Here is a 19,216-nt window from a genome sequence, read left to right on the forward strand (position 1 = left end):
TTGAGGTGGAAAATGTCCTGGAGTAGTAAGAGCAGCATCAAGCAAATTTAAGAGGGGATTCTGCCAGGGCTGCCAGCAGAGAAATTAGGGGGCTTTAATTCAGGATGAACAGGGAGGTGACCCCAGTCAAAACAAACCCACTGGTCAGCACAGCTCTGAATTGGGGTGGTGGAGATTAAAATATAAGATGGAAAATCCACTACATGCTTGTGTCAGGCAGTCAAAACTTCTGTAAAGACTGTAGGTATTATGAATAACATGAAAATGTGAAGTGGTTGACAATTAGATTCCTAATTTATTTGAACACTTAAGTAACCTAAAGAGTTTCCTTGACTTCCAGGTTGTTTGGCTGCTTCTATGTAAGGATGTTGTTGAATCTTAAAGCATATCAATTGATTTACAAAAAATACAGTGAAAATTGCATAGTAATGTAGGTAAATATAAAGCCTTTATCAGTTTTCTTTACAATGTTTTTTAAAACCCAGAGCTTATGGGAAAAAAACAAAAGAGACACATTTTAATGAATTTTAGTGCAAAAGAAATTTTCATTATAAAGTGTATGTGAAAAAATCAATTTCCCTAAAAAAAAAAAATGGCACTGTGAGTAGCACTTCAGGGGGAAAAAACCCATCTTCCATAAAAATTCAAATTATCAAATTTGCAAAATCTAAAGGGACAAAAGTTATTAGGGAATTACTGCAGAAATTTGAGAAAATATCTGTGATGAATTTCATGCAGCTTTAGACTTTATTACACAAATCCCTAGGAAATTCTTTTTTCTGTAAGAAAACTTCCATTGGCCAATGACTGCAAACTTCAAACTGTTTTCTAAAAACCCACACATGTACTGATGAAACAGCTGAACTGCTCTGCTGACACCCCATGCCATGGTTGTTTCCAGAGTTAGACCTAACACACATTTTCAGTCTGTCCTATGACTGGAATCACTAAAGGCAAAAAAATTCCAAAAAGATGCTACAGCCCCAACTCCTTGTTTTGGTTCCAATACAGGATGTGATAAAAGGTATCTGTTCTATCACCATCTGTTGAGGGTGGGGGCAGTGATCCTGATCTCTGTGGGAGATATTCTGCTAATGGGCATCCATTGAAACCAGGCAGGGCATTGTTCTTTATCTTTTCACAACCCATCCTTCCTCCAGCCAGGCATTTTCTGCTCATGGCCATTGAGTCCCACTGTGGCACTGATAAAATTACTGCATCCCATTGGGAGTTGCTCCAGCCAGGGGGAAGAGCCCAACATTTCTTACCAAGATAAAAACAGAGGGTTTGGGACACTAAGGGAGCCCCTTTCTCCACTGGACTCCAGAGGAAAACCGGATTTCTCCACATCCCCACTGGAGCTCCGGAGGGAAACTGCACCTTGTACAGGAGCACTGCTCCAACTGAGCCACATCTGTCACTGCAGGAGGATGCAGCCACCATGGGATGGGACTGCTGCCAACACCCTGCCTGACGGGTGTCAGGTTGTACTCTGACTGTGTCAGGGTTTGGGGTTTGTTCTTTGTAGTGCTGTATTTCTATTTTAATTTCCCTAGTAAAGAACTGTTATTCCTAATTCCCATATCTTTGCCTGAAAACCCCTTGATTTCCAAATTATAATAATTTGGATAGAGGGGCTTTACATTCTCCATTTCAAAGAGAGGCTCCTGCCTTTCTTAGCAGACACCTGTCCTTCAAACTAGGACACACCTCAACTCACAAGAAAATAATTCTTGCAGTGAATGGAATGCCTGGTCCTACCTCCTTGCAGAGGCAACAGCAAGTCCTCAGATTGCAATTGTCCCTTCCTGGCTGGAGATGCAAAGAGGGCAAGACAAGGGGATTTTCTTCACCCCACGTGTCCCCACAGAGGCAGAACACACACCTCAGTCATTTATTAGCATTTATCATCAGCTCAGCCTGACAAGGATTTTCCCCCCGGGGTTTCTAAACTGGAGTTGTTATTTCGGTTACAACAACAATTGCACATTTTCTGCTTCCTGAGCCAGCCTTAGACCTGGAGTGTGCAAAGGAAAGGATGAGAAAGCTGCCAGGGACAGGGACAGCACCCAGGGATGGAGGGACAGCTCTGGAGAGACACCACGACCAGCAGCAGCTCAACTCTCCCTGAGCTCACAAAAAGCAATTTCCTTTGGCCTCTACATCAGCCAAAGATTATTTTCTTCCTTTCATTTTTTTCTCCCTGCCCCCCATTCCTTGAGAAGAGTCTGCTTCACTCTGCCCCCCTTGCTGTATGGATTAAAGGGGGGGAAAAGGACAAACCCTGTGAGCCCAACAACGCTGAGGATCCAGAGCAAATCCTGCAGATCAATGTTGGCTGCAATTTGCAGGAGGTCTGATCTGTTCAGAACTCGATCATCTGCTCTGGCTCCTATTTCTAGATAATGATCACGGGCTGCAGTAAGTTTGCAGCACATACAGAGCAGCTTCCTCACAGAGCAGGATGCACCTTTGCCTTCACAAGTGCTAAAATGTTGCCCTCTTACAGGATTTCACTGGGGTTTCTTAATCTCACACGATTTCTCCTTAATTATTTCTCTTTTTTTCACATAGGTAAATCTTGTCTGTGCTCATTATAAAATTCTCACTGCTAAATTATTTATGCCAAACAATCAAGTGTGGTACCTTTGCAGATGTCAGCAGATAAACAGAAATGCAATGTTGCATGATAGAATTTAATGCTGTGGAAATGTCGGGGTGCTTATTTTCAAATTCCACTGACCTTTGCTGTCCTGTTTTTCAACTTTTTCTTATTGCCACAATAAGAAAACACTGCAACAACATGGGGGGTGCTTATATGAGGATCCTGAAAGTCAATATTTAAGGGCAGTGTGTTTCCTCAATGACACCATTGCTGCTGATAGAGGCAGCAGAAAGGCAGCATTTACACAAACCATGGGCAGTGTGAGAAACAGCAAAGAGCACAACAAGCAAAGCCAAACTCCAGGGTCTGGAGAGAGGAGCACAAAGCCTGCACGTTGTTACAGGAGGCTGCTGTGACATTTGGGTATTACAGGTTTGTGGTTATTTGGGGGTTCCTCTCTTTCCCTGCTGGCACTCCAGGCTCTGTGGGACCTGTGTAACAAGGCAATAGTGCCTGGGAAATAATGAGCAGGGGAATGCAGTGCTGTTCTCTCATTGCAGTGTTAGGTGCGATGTTGCACACTAAAGCACCAGATCAATACCTCCAGCAGCAACCCGTTCAATACACCTGAATTATTGCTTCATTTTTCTTCTTATTATAGATGAGTTGTGTTATTATTTTCCCCAAATCGATATTTTACAACCTTTTTTATCCGTTTCTCCATAAATTTTGTGATTACTTTAAACTGGGAATTCCGGTACACTAAATAAGATGCAGTATCTGAGAGGTAGTGAATGTACCAACACGATTTTTTACTCCAGACACTGCTTAAAGGCAGATCCTAATCAATAGCTAAGTAGGAAAATTTCTACGTAAGAAAGTTGGAAGCAGCACCACGCTTCCAAAACGAAAATCCAGGTTCCTAGAAAACACTGGCTCCAAAATGAGGCTGCCTTAGAACCACGGGGAAGGAGAGGCCTGATGGGCACTTTGCGTGGGAAATTTAATTCCAAACAAATATGCTTTTTACTTCCCCTCAGCTAAAGGGCGGCCATAATTCACTGAAATTGTTTCTTCCAAAGCAGATAATCCTGTGCACCTTAGAGTGATTTAATTAGCTTCCGTAGCTGTCTCCTGCTAAGTGTTTAAAGCATCTGCAAATCAAATCATGTTAACTCATCTGCTGCACCACTTTCTTTGTTCTGTGCATAGGACCTTCCTAATAGCATTAATAGAAGCATGAGTTTCCCTGGAGAGGGGAGTAGCAAAGTGAGTTAATTACATAGTTATTGTAAAATTGTGTACATTATTCCACAGAACACGCAGGGTAAGTATTAAGTTGCCACACAGAAAATAAGGACAATTTTGGGTGATCCCAAGGACCTAAGTGGTAGAATTTGAGAGGGAAATGCAGATTCCCACCAAAGCTGGAGGAATTCTGCCAAATTCCTGCAGGCAGTCTGCCTGGCCTGGCTGCTCCTGGGCTGCAGTGCAGGATCCTGGCTCTTCCCTACACTTCAGCTGCAATTTCTATCCTCACATTTACTGCAGGATTACAAGATCGAGCAGTAGGAGGTACTGTAATCTCCATTCAATGTTTTATAACACTTTAAAATTTTTAAAAGGAAAAATAATTTTAAAAATCCCTGGGATTTTCTGCTATAAATTGTATAGATTTCTGCTCATATCCATTTAATCTAATTAGGCATCACTGACCTCTCATGGAGCAAATTCAGCAATTTCTTTGGATCTGGGCATCACTACTACAGTGGGGCAAATAATTCACAACAAATTATTCCCAGTCAGTAACTCTCCATAGAGATATTTTTCTCCAATTATTCTGTTTAATTAAAGTATTTGTCATTTAGTTTTTCTGACTAACCTTATCCTTATAGATGGATAATTACAGAGTAGATTGCACAAATTTTTAATTTAAATTCTCCATTAATAGCATATGTTCAGCAAAGGCATCACCTCACCTGTGTTTTTGTTGCTTTCCACTCATATTTCTGAACAACCAACAGTGAGTTTTGCATCCTTTTGTCCAGGCAGAGCCATATACACCATGGAAAATTCACTTTCCATGGCACACTCTGAGTTTTTCTCAGAAGGGATTGTTTCAGCAAACTCCCTTGTTCAAACATTCACAGGGAGCAAAACACTAAAGGGAAACTGAAGGGAATTCATTGCCAAAACACAAATGAATATTCATGGTCCACAGAAATACCCTTATTTCCCAGCTCTAATCAGCATGAACATCTGTGAAAAAAAGTCTAATGGGGGAAATTGGAGAGGGGAGGGGGTCATTTCCATCCTTTCCCTTAGGACCCGATTTAAAGAGGGTTCATTTGTCTTTTTAACAGAACTTGCAAGTGATGTGAGGATGAGCAGTTTTGGTGAAGCAAGGACGTGCAGGTTTGGCATTGTCTTTGGGAAATCTGAACTAAATTCTTCATCCCAGAATAAAAGATACCTGGTGCAGGTTCTTGTTCCTGTCCCTGTCCAGCAGGACCTGTGATAAGAGCTCCTGTATCAATAACAGCCCCTGAGCTGAGAGAAACACCCAGGGAAAACCCAGCCTCAGGCCAATAGGTGAGACATGGCTCAGTCTCATCCTTTTACATAACTGACATGCACAGTTCAGTGCAAGATTTAAGGGAGAAAAAAGTACCTCAAAATTAAAATTAAAACCTGTAGAAAAAAAAATTCTTGTTTTTCAGTATGATGGCCACTTGAAGACCTGTTTATTGTAATGACTATTTCTAGTAGCTGTGCATGTGCATGCATGTGAACTTTAGGGAGAATTCTTTTTGGAGTGGTGAAAATAGTCAGAGATCTACATTTGGAAAAAATATTTCCCTAGCAGAAGTGACCTTTCAATGTGAATTCATGGTTACTTCTGGCAGCAAAATCTTGCCTTCCATTTTTACAACTATAAGCTTGCTGCTGGAACTGCCTGAGCACACAAACTACGTATTTTTATTTCATGAGTTGTAGCCTTCTGCAGAAACAATCCCACTGAAAGCTGGGAATGGGCATAAGATAGCAGAGAAAAAGCAGAACAAAAGAAAAAGGGGGCAATAAGTAAAAGTATTTCAGAAACTACCAGGCATTGTAATATTTGGGGTAATAGTTAATGTCCTACACAGCACCAGGTACGTGGGGCACTGAGGGTGAAATTCTTCTCATCCAGCTTCAGTCAAACAAATGCTTATTTGGGAAGTTGGTCAGAGCCCTTGTGCAGGCAGAGGACAGAGAGAAGTTTCCTGATGATTCCCCCACATCTTAAATGACACCTGACAGTCCAGGGGGTATCAAACCCAGAGCTCCAAAGGGTTCACTACATTTTTTAAGGTACAAAAGGGCCTCATTGTGTTGAAAAGGGATAAAACCCATCCTGGAGATGCTGCAGTTCTAAAAAGGGACATCAAAATTCACAATTGTTCATATCTATCCCAGTTCTGCTCTGTAATTTTCAGATTTAAACTAGGGAGTTTGGCACCAATACAAAACATGTATTTTTACTAGATGGTTGTTACAATATCTTAAATGCCATGTGCATTTTCTGTCCCATGGGGTCCTAAAAATGCCATATTTAGTTGCTTGTGTAGGGTTTCTCTCTGTGTTTTTTTAGTTGGGTTGTTTTAGGTTTGTTGCTTGAGTGTGATTTGGATGGTTTTTATTAACTCTCTGTCTCCTGGGTGTGGGTTTTCCTTTCCTTAACCACCAGTGCTGGCACCTGGTGCCATCCAACAGCAGTTGAAGTCCACGACTCTTCAAGCATAGAGGTTAACCACAATTTATGGCAACAGGAAAAAGCAGAAGAATCATGTTTGGGAGGGAAGGGACAGCACAGAAGTTAGAGACATTGAGAGATTAAATAACAGTAGGTATGACCCTGCAAGACTGCAGCTCTGCACAGGCAAGTGCCCAAATTCTCTTTATTGTGATCCTGCCTGGATCTCCCCAAGAGTAAACTGCCTTCACCTCCCTGCTCCTTGGCACTCAGCTTGGTGAGCAATGGAGGAAGTTCCTTCAGAATAGCTGCAAAAGCACAGCCTAATTTATATCATGATAAAATGTTGGTATTCTACTATACCAAAAATCTTCGGCCCTACCTTGTAGCATAAACATCTGCCTATGCTTGGCTTGGCAGGGTTAAGGCATGATGGTTTTATACTTCTTAATTAACTGCTCACAACAGACCAGGGGCAAGATCCAATGGCAAAACACCTTTCAGTGAAGGTCATACAGTTATATGCAGACCTTAAACAATTGAGATTGAGATTTCTTTTTTTTTTTAATTAAAAAGCAAAATGCAGTAGTTTTAGCCCCACAATGTTGTCCCTTAGCAGCAGCAGCAGCTGGGTGGTGACAGTGACCTGCCAGGAGATCCCAGGTTGAGACTGCTGAAACTTTTGTGCAGATTGAATCTTCAAGGAAATTTTTCTTTCTCTAAGACATTATCCAACCGTTACCATGAAATAAATGTGGCCCACTGCCACATGTCCCACATAATTTAAAACACCATGGTTACAACTCCTTTCTGACTTGGCTCCTGTGGTGTCACCAGTGCAGCAGCTCTGCAGCCTACAGGGCCTGTCTGCACTGCAAAGTTTCATACAAAATACTCAAAATAACTTTAAATAAAGTAAGGATGGACACTGTAACCTGTGCCAGGAAGGAACTCTGCAGAGTTTTGGGGCAGCCTGAGAAGCTGCCAGGACTGAGCTTTGTCCTACTGTGATTAAACTGTTTCCAGCATCTCTATCCCATCACCAGGGCACAGCACATCACTTATGCACTTGATATCTTCATAGCTAAGCAGAAGAGCCTGTGTGAGTTCTTGCAAGGTAGCAGAAAAGTACAAAGAACTTCACACTCCATGCAATAAATTGCTCTTGCATCCACTGAGATGAAAGGCTACAAGTACAAGATTTTCCTTTTATCTATATATTAACAAAAAAAGCCTGAATCTGTAGACATGGGCTATATTGAGGCACATCTTCTCTGTAGTCACTGCTGTCAGAGGCTCTAACCAGGCTAGATAAGCACTGCTGGCTGTGTAGGGATGCTGGTACAAGCAGAAGGAACGAGGCTGCCCAAGTCCTGCCTCTGGGGAACGATGCTGCACATCCCAGAGCTGGGCACTGCTGAAACAAAATGCCTCAGCAAAATGAGCCCTCACTAACGAGCACCTCAAAGGATTAAGCACATCTTAAGGAGACTGTTTGGCAGGCAGTGCTGTGTGAGAACGTGCCTCAGGCAGCTGTGCACTAAATTCAGGTCCTGACACCCTCTCCAGAGCCAGCACACCCTGGGCACCCCTGAGAGCCTGGCCACAGCTTGGGCACTCTGCAACCACAGCAAACCCTGCCCACATTCCAGCAGAAACCAAAACATGCTGCACCCCACCAGAAGAGCAGGAAGGATGAGTTAAGCACTTGCATTCCCATGAGGAAGCCAGAATTCCCAGTCTATTAAACACGTCAGTGGCTACAAGTAGTGGAGGGTTCTGCTTTCTGGAGAAGCAGAGACAGTGCCTTGTCCCTCTTCTCAGGGCACAGCATCAAAATGCATTAAGGTGATCACTTCAGCCTCTGCTGCCACTCCATACTGCCCAATTCTGTGGTGTTTGTCTAACCTGGATACCCACACATTAAAGGCAGTGAAGCCTCCTGTAGAAACAAAGTACAATGCAGACTTTTTAGAAATTCATCTCAACTCCCTGTTTTTATTGGTCTTTTTTTTTTTTTTTTTTTTTTAAAGAGGGAATAATATCTCATCAAGTGACATGAGCTAAAAGGAGAATAAAAAAGATTAATAATTTCAGTCTGGAATAAGAGTTTTGAAGCAAGGATATGAAAATTTGAAGGTGTTGGGGTGGGGATAAAGAAAAGAATTTACAAGGCTTATTTTTTTAACCCAGAGGGTTAATTTATCATGAAGCCTAGAATTTGAAAAGCAAAAAATGGTTTATTGGCTCTGAAGGTCAGATAACAATGTTATATCATATTCAATGGGTTAAGGTTCCAAGGGTCTACAGGGTTGCATGACAATTGCAGGAATCCTTATAAAGTCTATTTTATACCTTTATTGTTAATAGCTTTCTAATCCTTTACCACAAATTTATAGTTTAGAAATGGCAACACATCTTAAAGATTAAAGGTATGTGACAAACAGTTCATGTCCTTTAATAATCAAATCACATAGTTTAGATTGGGGGCTTATCAGGCTTTTTCCTACTCCATGGTTTCATAGGTAGAAAATACTTTATATCCCTATTACATGAATGATGAATGGGACCATTGGTTATGGGCTGTTATTTGCTTGGCTGTAGTCAATATGTTTTCTTTGGACAGGGACTTGGGTGATTTATTTCTCTTTTGGCCTTATCACTTATTAACTCAGGGCAGACAGAAACAGCCAAGGTTGTGAATAAGGACTAGTGCCCATTTAGGCTCCTAATATCAGAGAAAATATTCTTTTTAATGATCCAGCTACCCTTTGCTGCGTAGAGTCTGATTGCACTTCCCTCTAACTAGAAAATAAAGGTCATATTTCTTGGAAAGTGTATACATAAAATATGCAAAATAATATGTTTCCTTCACAGCCAGCTTTATTGTGACGGTTGCTGTAATTGCTTTCATTTTGAAGCTGTCCTACAGGTACCCTGCTCACTTCCAGTGATTGTTTTTTGCACTGTGTATGGTGCTACCAGTGTTTAAGAAATACCAAAGATATGAGGCTTCTGTTCCTATTAGCATAGAATAGGGATTTTCCAGTTTACCTCCACCATGCCCTCCCTGCAATCAATTTGGATTCCTCCCAGCTTCCTTTCCTGACTTTCTGCAAACCAAACCAACCACCCTAATATTGCTAAAATTCCACCCTGATAACTGCCCATAATTCACTCCACTGGGCATTACAAGCTTCAAAACAAATATTTTGGTAACAAAATTAACACCCCAAACCACCACCAAAATAATAAACACTGGAATTATTTCATGTAGAAAATCTTGCTCCACAGCAATTTCAGCCCCTTATTTTTTTTTTTCCCCTCAAAGTTTCCAGGCAGGGCAGGTGACTGACTCAGTTAATGGACTGGAACACACAAAGGGCCAGGTTCAAGCTGAAACTCATACAGAGATTTCCTGAGAGCAGCTTTTCTCCTCAAGAGCAGTAACACCCAGACCACATCACTGCTGGGGGGGCTTGGAGGGAGAGGCTGCCCCAATCCCACCCTTGTTTTCCCTGCAGTGGTGCCATGAGTCCTTCAGCAAACACCTCTGGAGTCCCCATGGCAAGATCAGTCCCCAGGGCACAGTGAGATAAAGGGGGAACCCAGTGAAATCTGCACTAAGGTCTTTTTAAAATAGTTGCTGAAAAGATTTTTTTTTTGCTTGTTTCTAGAGACATTAATTAAATTCTCTGATAAAAGTTTACATTTACAAAGGTTTGTTTTCATTTATCCTTACTTGATTGTGCTCTAGAGAAAGGATTTACCATGTCCCCTCCACGGAGCCTCTCTGAGATCAGGAATAGATTTTCTATGGAGCATCCAAAGCTCGGGGTAACCTGCAGCACAGGGCTCTCCTCTTAAGAACAGACAGCTCTTATTTTAAACTTCATATATTTCTTTGCATTGAAGGATTTTTTTCTGTTCTTTTGTAGCACTTTCTGACTATTTAACTTCAAGACATCTGATACTTTTTATTCTGCCACCACTATTAATATTTACTAGTGAAAGGCAGATAAAAGCTGCTGTTAAAAACAAATGGCATTCATTTGCTTGCTACCAGATCTCATAGCTGGTCACTCTTCTGGAGAAGTGATGTGCTCTATATTTCATTTCAGCTTAATGATCCTCATATCTTTGAGATTGAAGAATTTTATAAACACATCAGGATAAAACCTGAGACAGCACCAGACATGCGGGATTTTTTCTTTTATTTTTATTGTTCTGTTGATGGTGGCCTTCTCTCCTGATTTATACTAATCAGTTATTTAAGTGCTCATGATTTAATAATAAACACACATGAAAGAGGCATTGTAAAACTAATGAGGTTGTGGATTACTGATTTTGAGAATAACTGCTACTGGGTTTTAACATTTTTCAGGGGCTAGCAGCCACACAGCTATGGCCAAGGTTAGCTGGTGTAAGGGTCAAACTCCAGTCTGCAAGGATCAAAAAAGGTTCCACTGGGGCTACAGGAACCTCTTGACAGCCACTCTGTCTCTTATCACCTCTTCTTTTTCCTGCCTTTTTTTTCTTTTTTTTTTTTTTTTAATGTTCTTTTCTTTAGTCTCCAAACTCCAGAAGCCTCCATTCTGAAAACTGATTGTTTCATTGACTATGTACCTTTTGAACTTTGCATAGTTATTGGTGCTTTCTTGAAAAGAGAAAATTTTCCTAGCAAAGGAAATCACTGACATTTAACCAGGTTAGAAACTTAAGGGACTCAAGATCAGTTTTTAAGTTATTCTAATTCTGACCAGATCTCTGCACATGACTCCAACCTCTGCTTCCAGGACCATGGACTGAAGTTTTTGGTCTCTTACTCTTGAAGGTATTTGGCTTTAAAAAAAAATGGAAAGAGAATGATTCTCAGAAGACAACTACTCCTGTGCTTCTGTAAATAAAACCATCTAAAATTTAAAATCTGAAAATGAAGCCACCTAAAACAGAGACTTTTGGAAATATTACCCAAATCATCTGTGACCTGCAAGGCCCTTCCTCTTTGTACACAGACTCAAATGTTTTCAGAAGATTTTTCCACTAGACCATTTCTTCTTGTAGCAAACAGGGGGGGTGAAAAGCTCCCTGAGAAGCCCTGTGACATTTCAGAGATGCAGTTTCCCAGAAATTCTGTGACTATCCTGACCTTCACAGCCCCAGGATTTCCACATCCCTCCACACACAGTGGCCTGACAGTGGAATACAAGCGCTGGTCAGTCCTGGCAGTGCCACCCTGTCCCCCCAGCCTTTGTCACAGTTATCCTGCAGGATCAGAGCTCAGCTGCTGGGTTATTCCCAGGCACAACAAGCCCATGGGTGTGTTTACACCCACCCTCCATCCAGCCATTCCCACTAGCAGCACTCCTAGAGACACATCCCACCCCAGAGCTCACAGCAAACCCCAAATGGCCCATGGGGGACTTGTCTGCTCCTCTTGGTGCCCTGTCAGCACACAAAGGGTTCAGCCCACAGCCTCCCTGTGAGCCTAATGCAAATTAAAATAGTCCCTAAATTCCAACCTGTATCCAACCATGTAATCTATTTCCAAAGGAGAAGCAGTATTTGGGGTATTGCTCAGCCAAGAATCTGAATTAACCCACGTTGCACACAACCTCAGTGACACAGCTCTGTACTTCTGGCCCCTGTGAAGTCCTTTGCTCTGCTTTGAGAACAAAAGCACAAAATCTTAAAGTGAGCAGGTGGTAGAAGACACAGCATAATGCATTTTTATGGGCCCTCCATATGTCCTTTCCAATATGCAGTGAGATGAATTCTCAGCTCACTTACAGTCGTGCAGCCCCACTCAAATCTTGCAGTTTAGTACCAAAAGTCACCTGTGAAATTCATGTTGTCCATGATTTCTCCATTTTTTAAAAATTAAAACAAATCAAAACAAAATCTCAAAGGTCTGTCTGGGTATCACAAATTTGTGCCAATTCTCATGTCTTATTTAAGTCTGCCATATATGCCCTGAGTCACCTTGCCAAACCACCTATGGGTTTGCACCTCTAATCTCTTCCTTTATCTCAGTTTGTCCAGTCCTAAAATAATGCTAGTGACACACACCTAACACCCAAGTTGTGACACAAAGCTGAATTCATTCAGTGCTCTCCAACAGAGATGAATGCCTCAGCATCTCTGGGTATTTCTATGTAATATGGATTTTTAATATTATTCCAAAAAGAACACACATTCAAGGTGTGTTCAGGCTTCTGTATTTCTAATAACGTTTTCTCAGGAATGTCAAAGCTTAAAATCTAAGAAATAATTGCTCTCTAAGTGCATGCTAATGGCTCGCTCTGCAGATGGAAAATAAAAAACTTATGCTTTCTTGTAAGCACTGGGTTGACACTGGTTTATTTCTTTCAGAAATACTCACAAAAGCCAGGGTTTCTCTGTATATATGTGACCTTGATTCCTAGATGGCCATGGACTACTTAGAGATCATGTTACTAAGTTATTTGCAGTTAAAGAGGAAAAAAAGGCTAAAATTAATGGGTCACTGGGTATTTTCTTCTGAGAACTTAACTACTTAACAGTAAGAAAAAAACAGTTTACAGCCAGGTGGCTTGAGGGGATATTTTGTTGAACACTGATTAAAAATAATTTCTTCTAAATGAGACCTGACCACAAAATGGGACCATTAACGAGCAGGGACATTCTCACCAGAAAGGAAACTACGCTTGATCAACTCCTGCACCGCCCACAAACCCCAGGTCTTGTTCTCTCTCTCTCTCTCTTTTTTGCTTCTCCCCCCCTGCTTTTTCTGCTCTCCCCTTTTCTTGTTCTTAATAGCAGGGTAAATAAGCAGCAAGTGATGCTGAAATGTTTTCGGCCAAAAACAGAGGCCAAACTCCTCTGAGAAAACATTTGGCCTCTGTGGTTTTGTAATATGTTCCAGAACACTGAGTTCACTGAAGAACATTGTGAAAAACTCCCATCGGCTGGAGTGATGCTGGGGAATGTTACTGTATCCCAACTTCCAATTGGTGCATTTCCTGTAGGCCTTGTTAAAAAAAAAAAAAAAAAAAAAAAAAAAAAAAAAAAAAGGGAAAAAAAAGTGCTATGTGGGAGTTAAAACAAGTTCTCATGGGAAAAATGAATGGCAAGAAATTCTAGCTTTAAAAGAAACAGCTAATCTGCTAGTTTGATTGTTCTTCAAAACTTACAATGAACCAATAATCCTAATTAAAACCACTTGGCCTAGTTCTCTAAAGCATCATAGCTTTTTCTATGCTTCGTTTGTACACACCATAGACTATTAGTTTTTTTCTAGTGCTCACTAACAAAGTGCTGACTTTGTTGGGATGGCTGAGCTAATTTCGTGAACTCAGTGTGAAACCTTAGCTAAACAAAATTGTGGTAATTTTCCTTAATTTGTAAAAGTGATTGGAGTGCAAACAAAATTTTCCTCTTGGGTCAATCCTATAATTTTCAATTAACTAAAACTAATCGGCAGGCATGTACTGAACCTGCATTTTGTTTAAAGGGCTGGAAGGCACTTCTGAAGGTCAGGATGCATTAATTGTTTTTATTTTAGTTTCATTTAGTCCTTTTTAAAAAACTACATTTAAGTTCAGGCTGGGTCTAAAAGGAAAATGCAAATTGTGTGAGGTAGGATTTCAGTCACAACACCTTTTCTGTATTTATTGTAATTCTGAAAGCAACTGCATGAGAGAATTGTCCATGGACTGGATCACCTTTGATTTAATCATCATTGTTTAGTATTTCATACTTCCATTTACTGGATGAAAAACACTGTGTTTTAAACACCAACCAGAAAATGCATACATGGAAACACTCTCCCTACTGGGACCTTTATTTCCACATTCAGCCATCTGCTTCTGGGCAGACAAGCTAAACTGCTGCCCTCCTTTTTACTGGAAAAGCTAATTAATGATGATCTCAAAAGCAACCCCAAAATGGGTTCAAGCCATTCTTACATTTAAAGAAGTCATCAAAAATTTCTTTGCAAAGTTAAGAGGAGCAGGTTCTCCGTTTTTTTCCCCTTCCCTATCCACACATGCCAGCCCCAGGGGCAGCCACCCCAGTGGAGTTACAACAGGCAGGACATCACAACTTCCTGCAAGAAAGAGAGGAGGGAAAGGATTCATCTCAAACAGTCCAAAGCTCTGGGCAACACCCTCCAGTGATGGCTCACACCATCAATTTGCACCAGCCATCAATTTGACCTTTGCTTTTCCTTTTGTTCCAACACATTCACAACTCTAATTCATTTTTTTATATGGTATGTTATTGTCCAACATATGGATTTCCCACACATTGCTGAAATCATAATGCTCACAAATAAACACACACAGCCTCCTCAAGTGCCTGCTGCTCAGCAAGCAGGGCAATATCTGAGCATTTTAAGAGCCAGTTTAAAGAAACTCAGTGCATAATCCCATCTGGGGGAGAAGGTATTTGAAAAAGACAAGAAAGCTTTATAAAGTACCTTTGTTCAGCTTGCTTAGTGTTAACAAAATTCAAATGAGAGTTTCCTGCCCAGCTGGAGCACAGAATTGTCTCCTCTGCCTTGAGTCCCTGTGTGTACACTGAGAGTTGGGGCAATGTATGATCCCACTGGAACTCAGAATGCCTTAGTCACAAGTATTTATGATATATCCTAAAGTTCCAGGAGCAACCAAGGATGAGGAAATGAATTGCACTGGGTTGTGCTGAGCCATGGCTCAGGCAAACAGTTCCAGCATAGTCCTGTAGATGTGAACAAGTGCATTAAAAGCACATCAGACCAGGGCAAAGCTGTTAATTCCTCTAGCACCTTCAGAGGAATCAACAACACATCCTTTTAAAAAAGTTAGTCTGCTACTTGATTTATTTCCCAGGCCATTTTTTTAACTACTGAGAGTGGTTTGACACTGACAGCACCTGCAATGTCTCAGAGTCATTTTTTTGTTGCTGTTAGTAATTCTTGAGGCCAAATCACTCAACTTAGCTGTCTCCAGTGTGGGAGACCACCCCAAAGCACGCTGCAAGTTGCTGTGTCTGCAGCAGTGACTGGGCTGAGAGCTACTTGAGCTCCCTGGAAGCCAGAGACAAGTGAGTTATGGTGAGATGGGCTGGCAAACAGGCTTGGAACCCTTGCAACCCTTGCTGGACAACATGAGATGGAGATGTTTAGCAGGATCCTTCTCAAGGCAGGTTTGTGTGTCTGGCTCCTTGTGCTTGCACTCTTCCTCTGTTTGTTTAAGTACTGGAGTATCTGTTTCCCTCCTTCCTCTCCCCTCCTGGGTAAAGAGATGTCCTATTGAGAGGACAAACAAGCAAACAAAAATCCCACACTGGTGTTCTTCCACATTCATCCCACAGCCCCCCAGTCCTGACTCCAACCTCAAACTGTGCCTTCAGTGACGTCCTCAGCCACACGAGACACAGCACAGCTCTTCATGGTGAAAGCAGAAGCCCTAGCAGGTGTGATCTATTGCCTGCCCTTTCTCCCCCTCACATTTAAAGCATCCATACCTGTGTAAATGAATCTTCCAGGCGTTCCCTTGCAAAACTGCTTGGACTTGTAGGACAATGTGACTTCTACAACACCTGGGATGTGTCGGGGAGGCGTCTGTACACGGATGGCGTGAGGAGTGATCAGCTAGAGAAAACATTGGGAAGGGAGAAGGGAGAGACAAAAAAGCACTGTTAGATGCTGAACACTTCTTTAATAACACTTTCAGATCACAGTAAACAAGCTTTGAAACATGCAATTAACCTGTCAGAGTTTGAATACAGTCTTGATGTCACTCACACAAAAGCCAGTGACCACAATATTTACAAGCATTCTTGTAACAACATTATTCCTGTTTTCATACATGCCAGGCACTTGTTTCCTAGTACAAGCATCAGCCCTGGTTTAATGCAATAACTTCAACCCATGTTTGCTCAGATGAATTCTGGGGTCATGACGGTGTCCAACAAATTAGATTCGTAAATGACACATGATTACACATGGCACAGCACAAGTCCAAGGTTTTAAATACTCCAGTCCCCAGCTGACATCTGTACACTGGAAAGCACCTTGTGCTGCTGTTTTAATTTTCTGTTCATTTTGTGCAGGTGTAACTGATTCCTGTAGAAATGCAACTCTTGGCTTCTAAAGGATGCTGGATTTTTCCTTCCAAATTGTAAGAGCACTCAAAAATGATGTACCAATGAAAACCATCTAACCATCACTTCCAGCCTGCCTTCACTGCAATGACTGACACACATCTAAGAGGGCTTCTTCAGGTGTGGATTCACACAGAAATAAAGAGATAAACCTGAATTTATTTCTATTGGGGCAGGGGATTCTGATTCTCTTGTCACAAAGGTTGGGGCAGGTCAGTGTATGCTTTTTCAGGACTCTGGACTGGATTTAAAACATGGTCCCTGAAATTATTAGCAGAGCCATCTAGGAGTTCATTAATTCATAGATTAACTCAAATCTCTGCTGCTCTCAGAAACTACAGCACTGTCCTCCCCATCACCAAAACATCCTCTTCTCACTCACTGTGCTCCCTCAGAAAAAAAAACAGTAAAAAGAGGTCTGGAGAAAAGGTGACATGATTGTGGCCAACAACCAAGACACAGCTCTGGCACATGGATAATCCTTCTCTGCCTGTGGCACATTAATGCACCTCTAGAGAGGCAAATAAAACCAAGACCATAACCTGTCTTGACAGTGAGCAAAGTGTGAGCACCCCATGCAGTCAACTGCTTTATGTCTTGGTTGAATGTCCTGGATTAAGGAATAAATTTCAATAGATTTTTTTTTAATAAAAAGCTTATTTTATTCTTATTTTTACTAGGAACCAAATGTTTCAGCGGTGTAGTAAGGCCCTACCAAAAAATCCAGACTTTTATCCAGTTCTTTGTTTAGGGCAAGGGACTAAAAAAGAGCACAGAAGGAGAGTAATATCTGAGAGCCATCTGTGCTACAGAGGGAAATGGCACACACAGTAGGGAGCTCTCCATATTTAAAATAAGAAAATTAATATTAAATCAAGTTGAACATTAAAACCAAAACTACCAGCATCAAATGCTTCAAAAGCTATTCAGATCCACAGAAGTCAGAAGCCACATGCCATTTTAGAAATTATCATTTAGGGGTTGATGTCTTCTTGTCTGGGAGCTCTGAAAATATGTTTTTAGACTCTGCTTTGGAATCATGTGGTTTAGAAACTCACTTACTTTTAAAAGAAACCTGCCTTTTTTGCTAAATTGCTCACTCTATCAATTTGGGGGAAAAAAGAGAAATTAAAACAAAACCCAAAACCAAACCCCAAACTTCCAAGGAATGCTTTTACTTAAACAGAGTCTTGCAGTTGAGCTGACCAAAGCCTAAAAGTCCAGGCCAGTTCTCTCCATGCCCTAAAAAGCCAGCAGAAGCAGAAGGCAGTGCCAAGCAGCAATTGATTTCTGGTGCTTCAGACACCTCTCACGCAGGGATGAGCCACTCCCTGGAAGCTTCGACCCTTCCCCACTGAACCAACGTGACAAATTTAGAGTATTTGCTCAACTGTTAAGCAGCCAAACATAATTGAGATAAATCCCCTCCTCAAGTGGTTCTGGTTAACTGGGTGAAGTGTCAAGATGAGAAAAAAAATTATGACTTTTTTGGGGAGAAAATATTTGTAAAAACGGCCAAGGATTTTAGTAGTAAAGGTTAACACGCTCATCTTACTACATCAGCATGAGCCTTGCATCCCTCACCCCCATCCTGGCATGAGCTATACAGGCAGCTTCTGGTTGTATCTTTGAATTTCCCAGCATTTACTGGTCTGTCACCACTTTAATGTTCTTTAAACATAATTTGTGGCATTTTCCAATACTCATCTTCCCTAGTTCCCAAGAAATGTCTGACCTATTTATGGTCCATTGTTACAGAGAGCTGGGGAGAGTTAAGCAAGTTTCCTGGTTTGTTCTCCACAAACAGTTTGGTTTTCCTTTGTGCTCTGAAGTAAATAAGTTTAACTGCGTTTCAAACCACAAATATACAATAATGTCGCCCACACATTCCCAAAGGGTGAACATTATGTCTGAAGTCCTATGGTTTGGGACACTCAGGATGTATTTTATTCCTCTCTTCCTCACAACTAAAGCTTGGGAGGTATACCAGGAGAATACATGTGCCTTTTCCTTTTGCTTTTTCTCTGTCCCATCTGTCATTGACCACTGGCAGGGATTCAGAGCTGAGCCTTTGTTCTGGGCCAGCCTTCAGGTCTCCTGCACACAGAGGGAACTGCCCAGCTTGGTTACACACCAGGAGTTCCTATATTGCTGTCATAGCAGGAGATTGGCTTTAAGGCACCAAAAATGTTCCCTTGCACATCAGAACCTCCCACCTTGGGTCTCAGATTCTGGTTCCACAGCTCTGCCAGGATCTGCTATGGACTGTGAGCAGCTCTCCAAATTGTCCTGGCTCTGTCTTGCAATCCAAGTGACCCAATTGGTGCTGTACATCTCTGGGCAGCCCATAGCAAAAGCAGATCTGCCCTGCCTCCCATACCTCCAGGATTATGGGATGATTTCCTGTCTACACTTTCAACCTGATGTTGGGAACCTACTCCACTTTTCTCCTTTCACACTGACACAGCCTGTTCCTTCTTCAGAGCACAATCTCCCTCGTATTTACATGCAAAGTATCTGGAAGAGGTGAGCTATTACCATCCAGGGTAATTAAAAGTAAAGACACCACTTCTGGATGCCTCTGAGCCCCAAACAGCTGGAGACTGGTAAAGAATTTTGGGAAGAATCACTACTATATGTCCACCCTGTTTGTGGAACAGGCACCAAAACAATCATAGAATGACCTGCCAAGAATCCCTAAATATGAGTGATGCCCCTTTCTGAGTATATTTTTTAAATGTAAATCCTGA

General features: G+C 41.6%; 1 protein-coding gene across 8 annotated transcripts in view; it reads right to left on the reverse strand.

Annotated features, from left to right (window-relative positions):
- The window catches only part of EBF1 (EBF transcription factor 1), a 267,950-nt gene that overhangs the window by 43,942 nt on the left and 204,792 nt on the right, over positions 1-19,216 (reverse strand). For all 8 annotated transcript variants that reach the window (XM_033073409.2, XM_033073406.2, XM_033073405.2 and 5 more), the window contains exon 10: positions 15,828-15,954. In XM_033073409.2, coding sequence (XP_032929300.1) covers positions 15,828-15,954 — 127 coding nt within the window. The remainder of the gene's footprint in view (positions 1-15,827; positions 15,955-19,216) is intronic.

The sequence above is a fragment of the Catharus ustulatus genome, chromosome 15, assembly GCF_009819885.2.
Source record: "Catharus ustulatus isolate bCatUst1 chromosome 15, bCatUst1.pri.v2, whole genome shotgun sequence".
Lineage (NCBI taxonomy): Eukaryota > Metazoa > Chordata > Aves > Passeriformes > Turdidae > Catharus > Catharus ustulatus.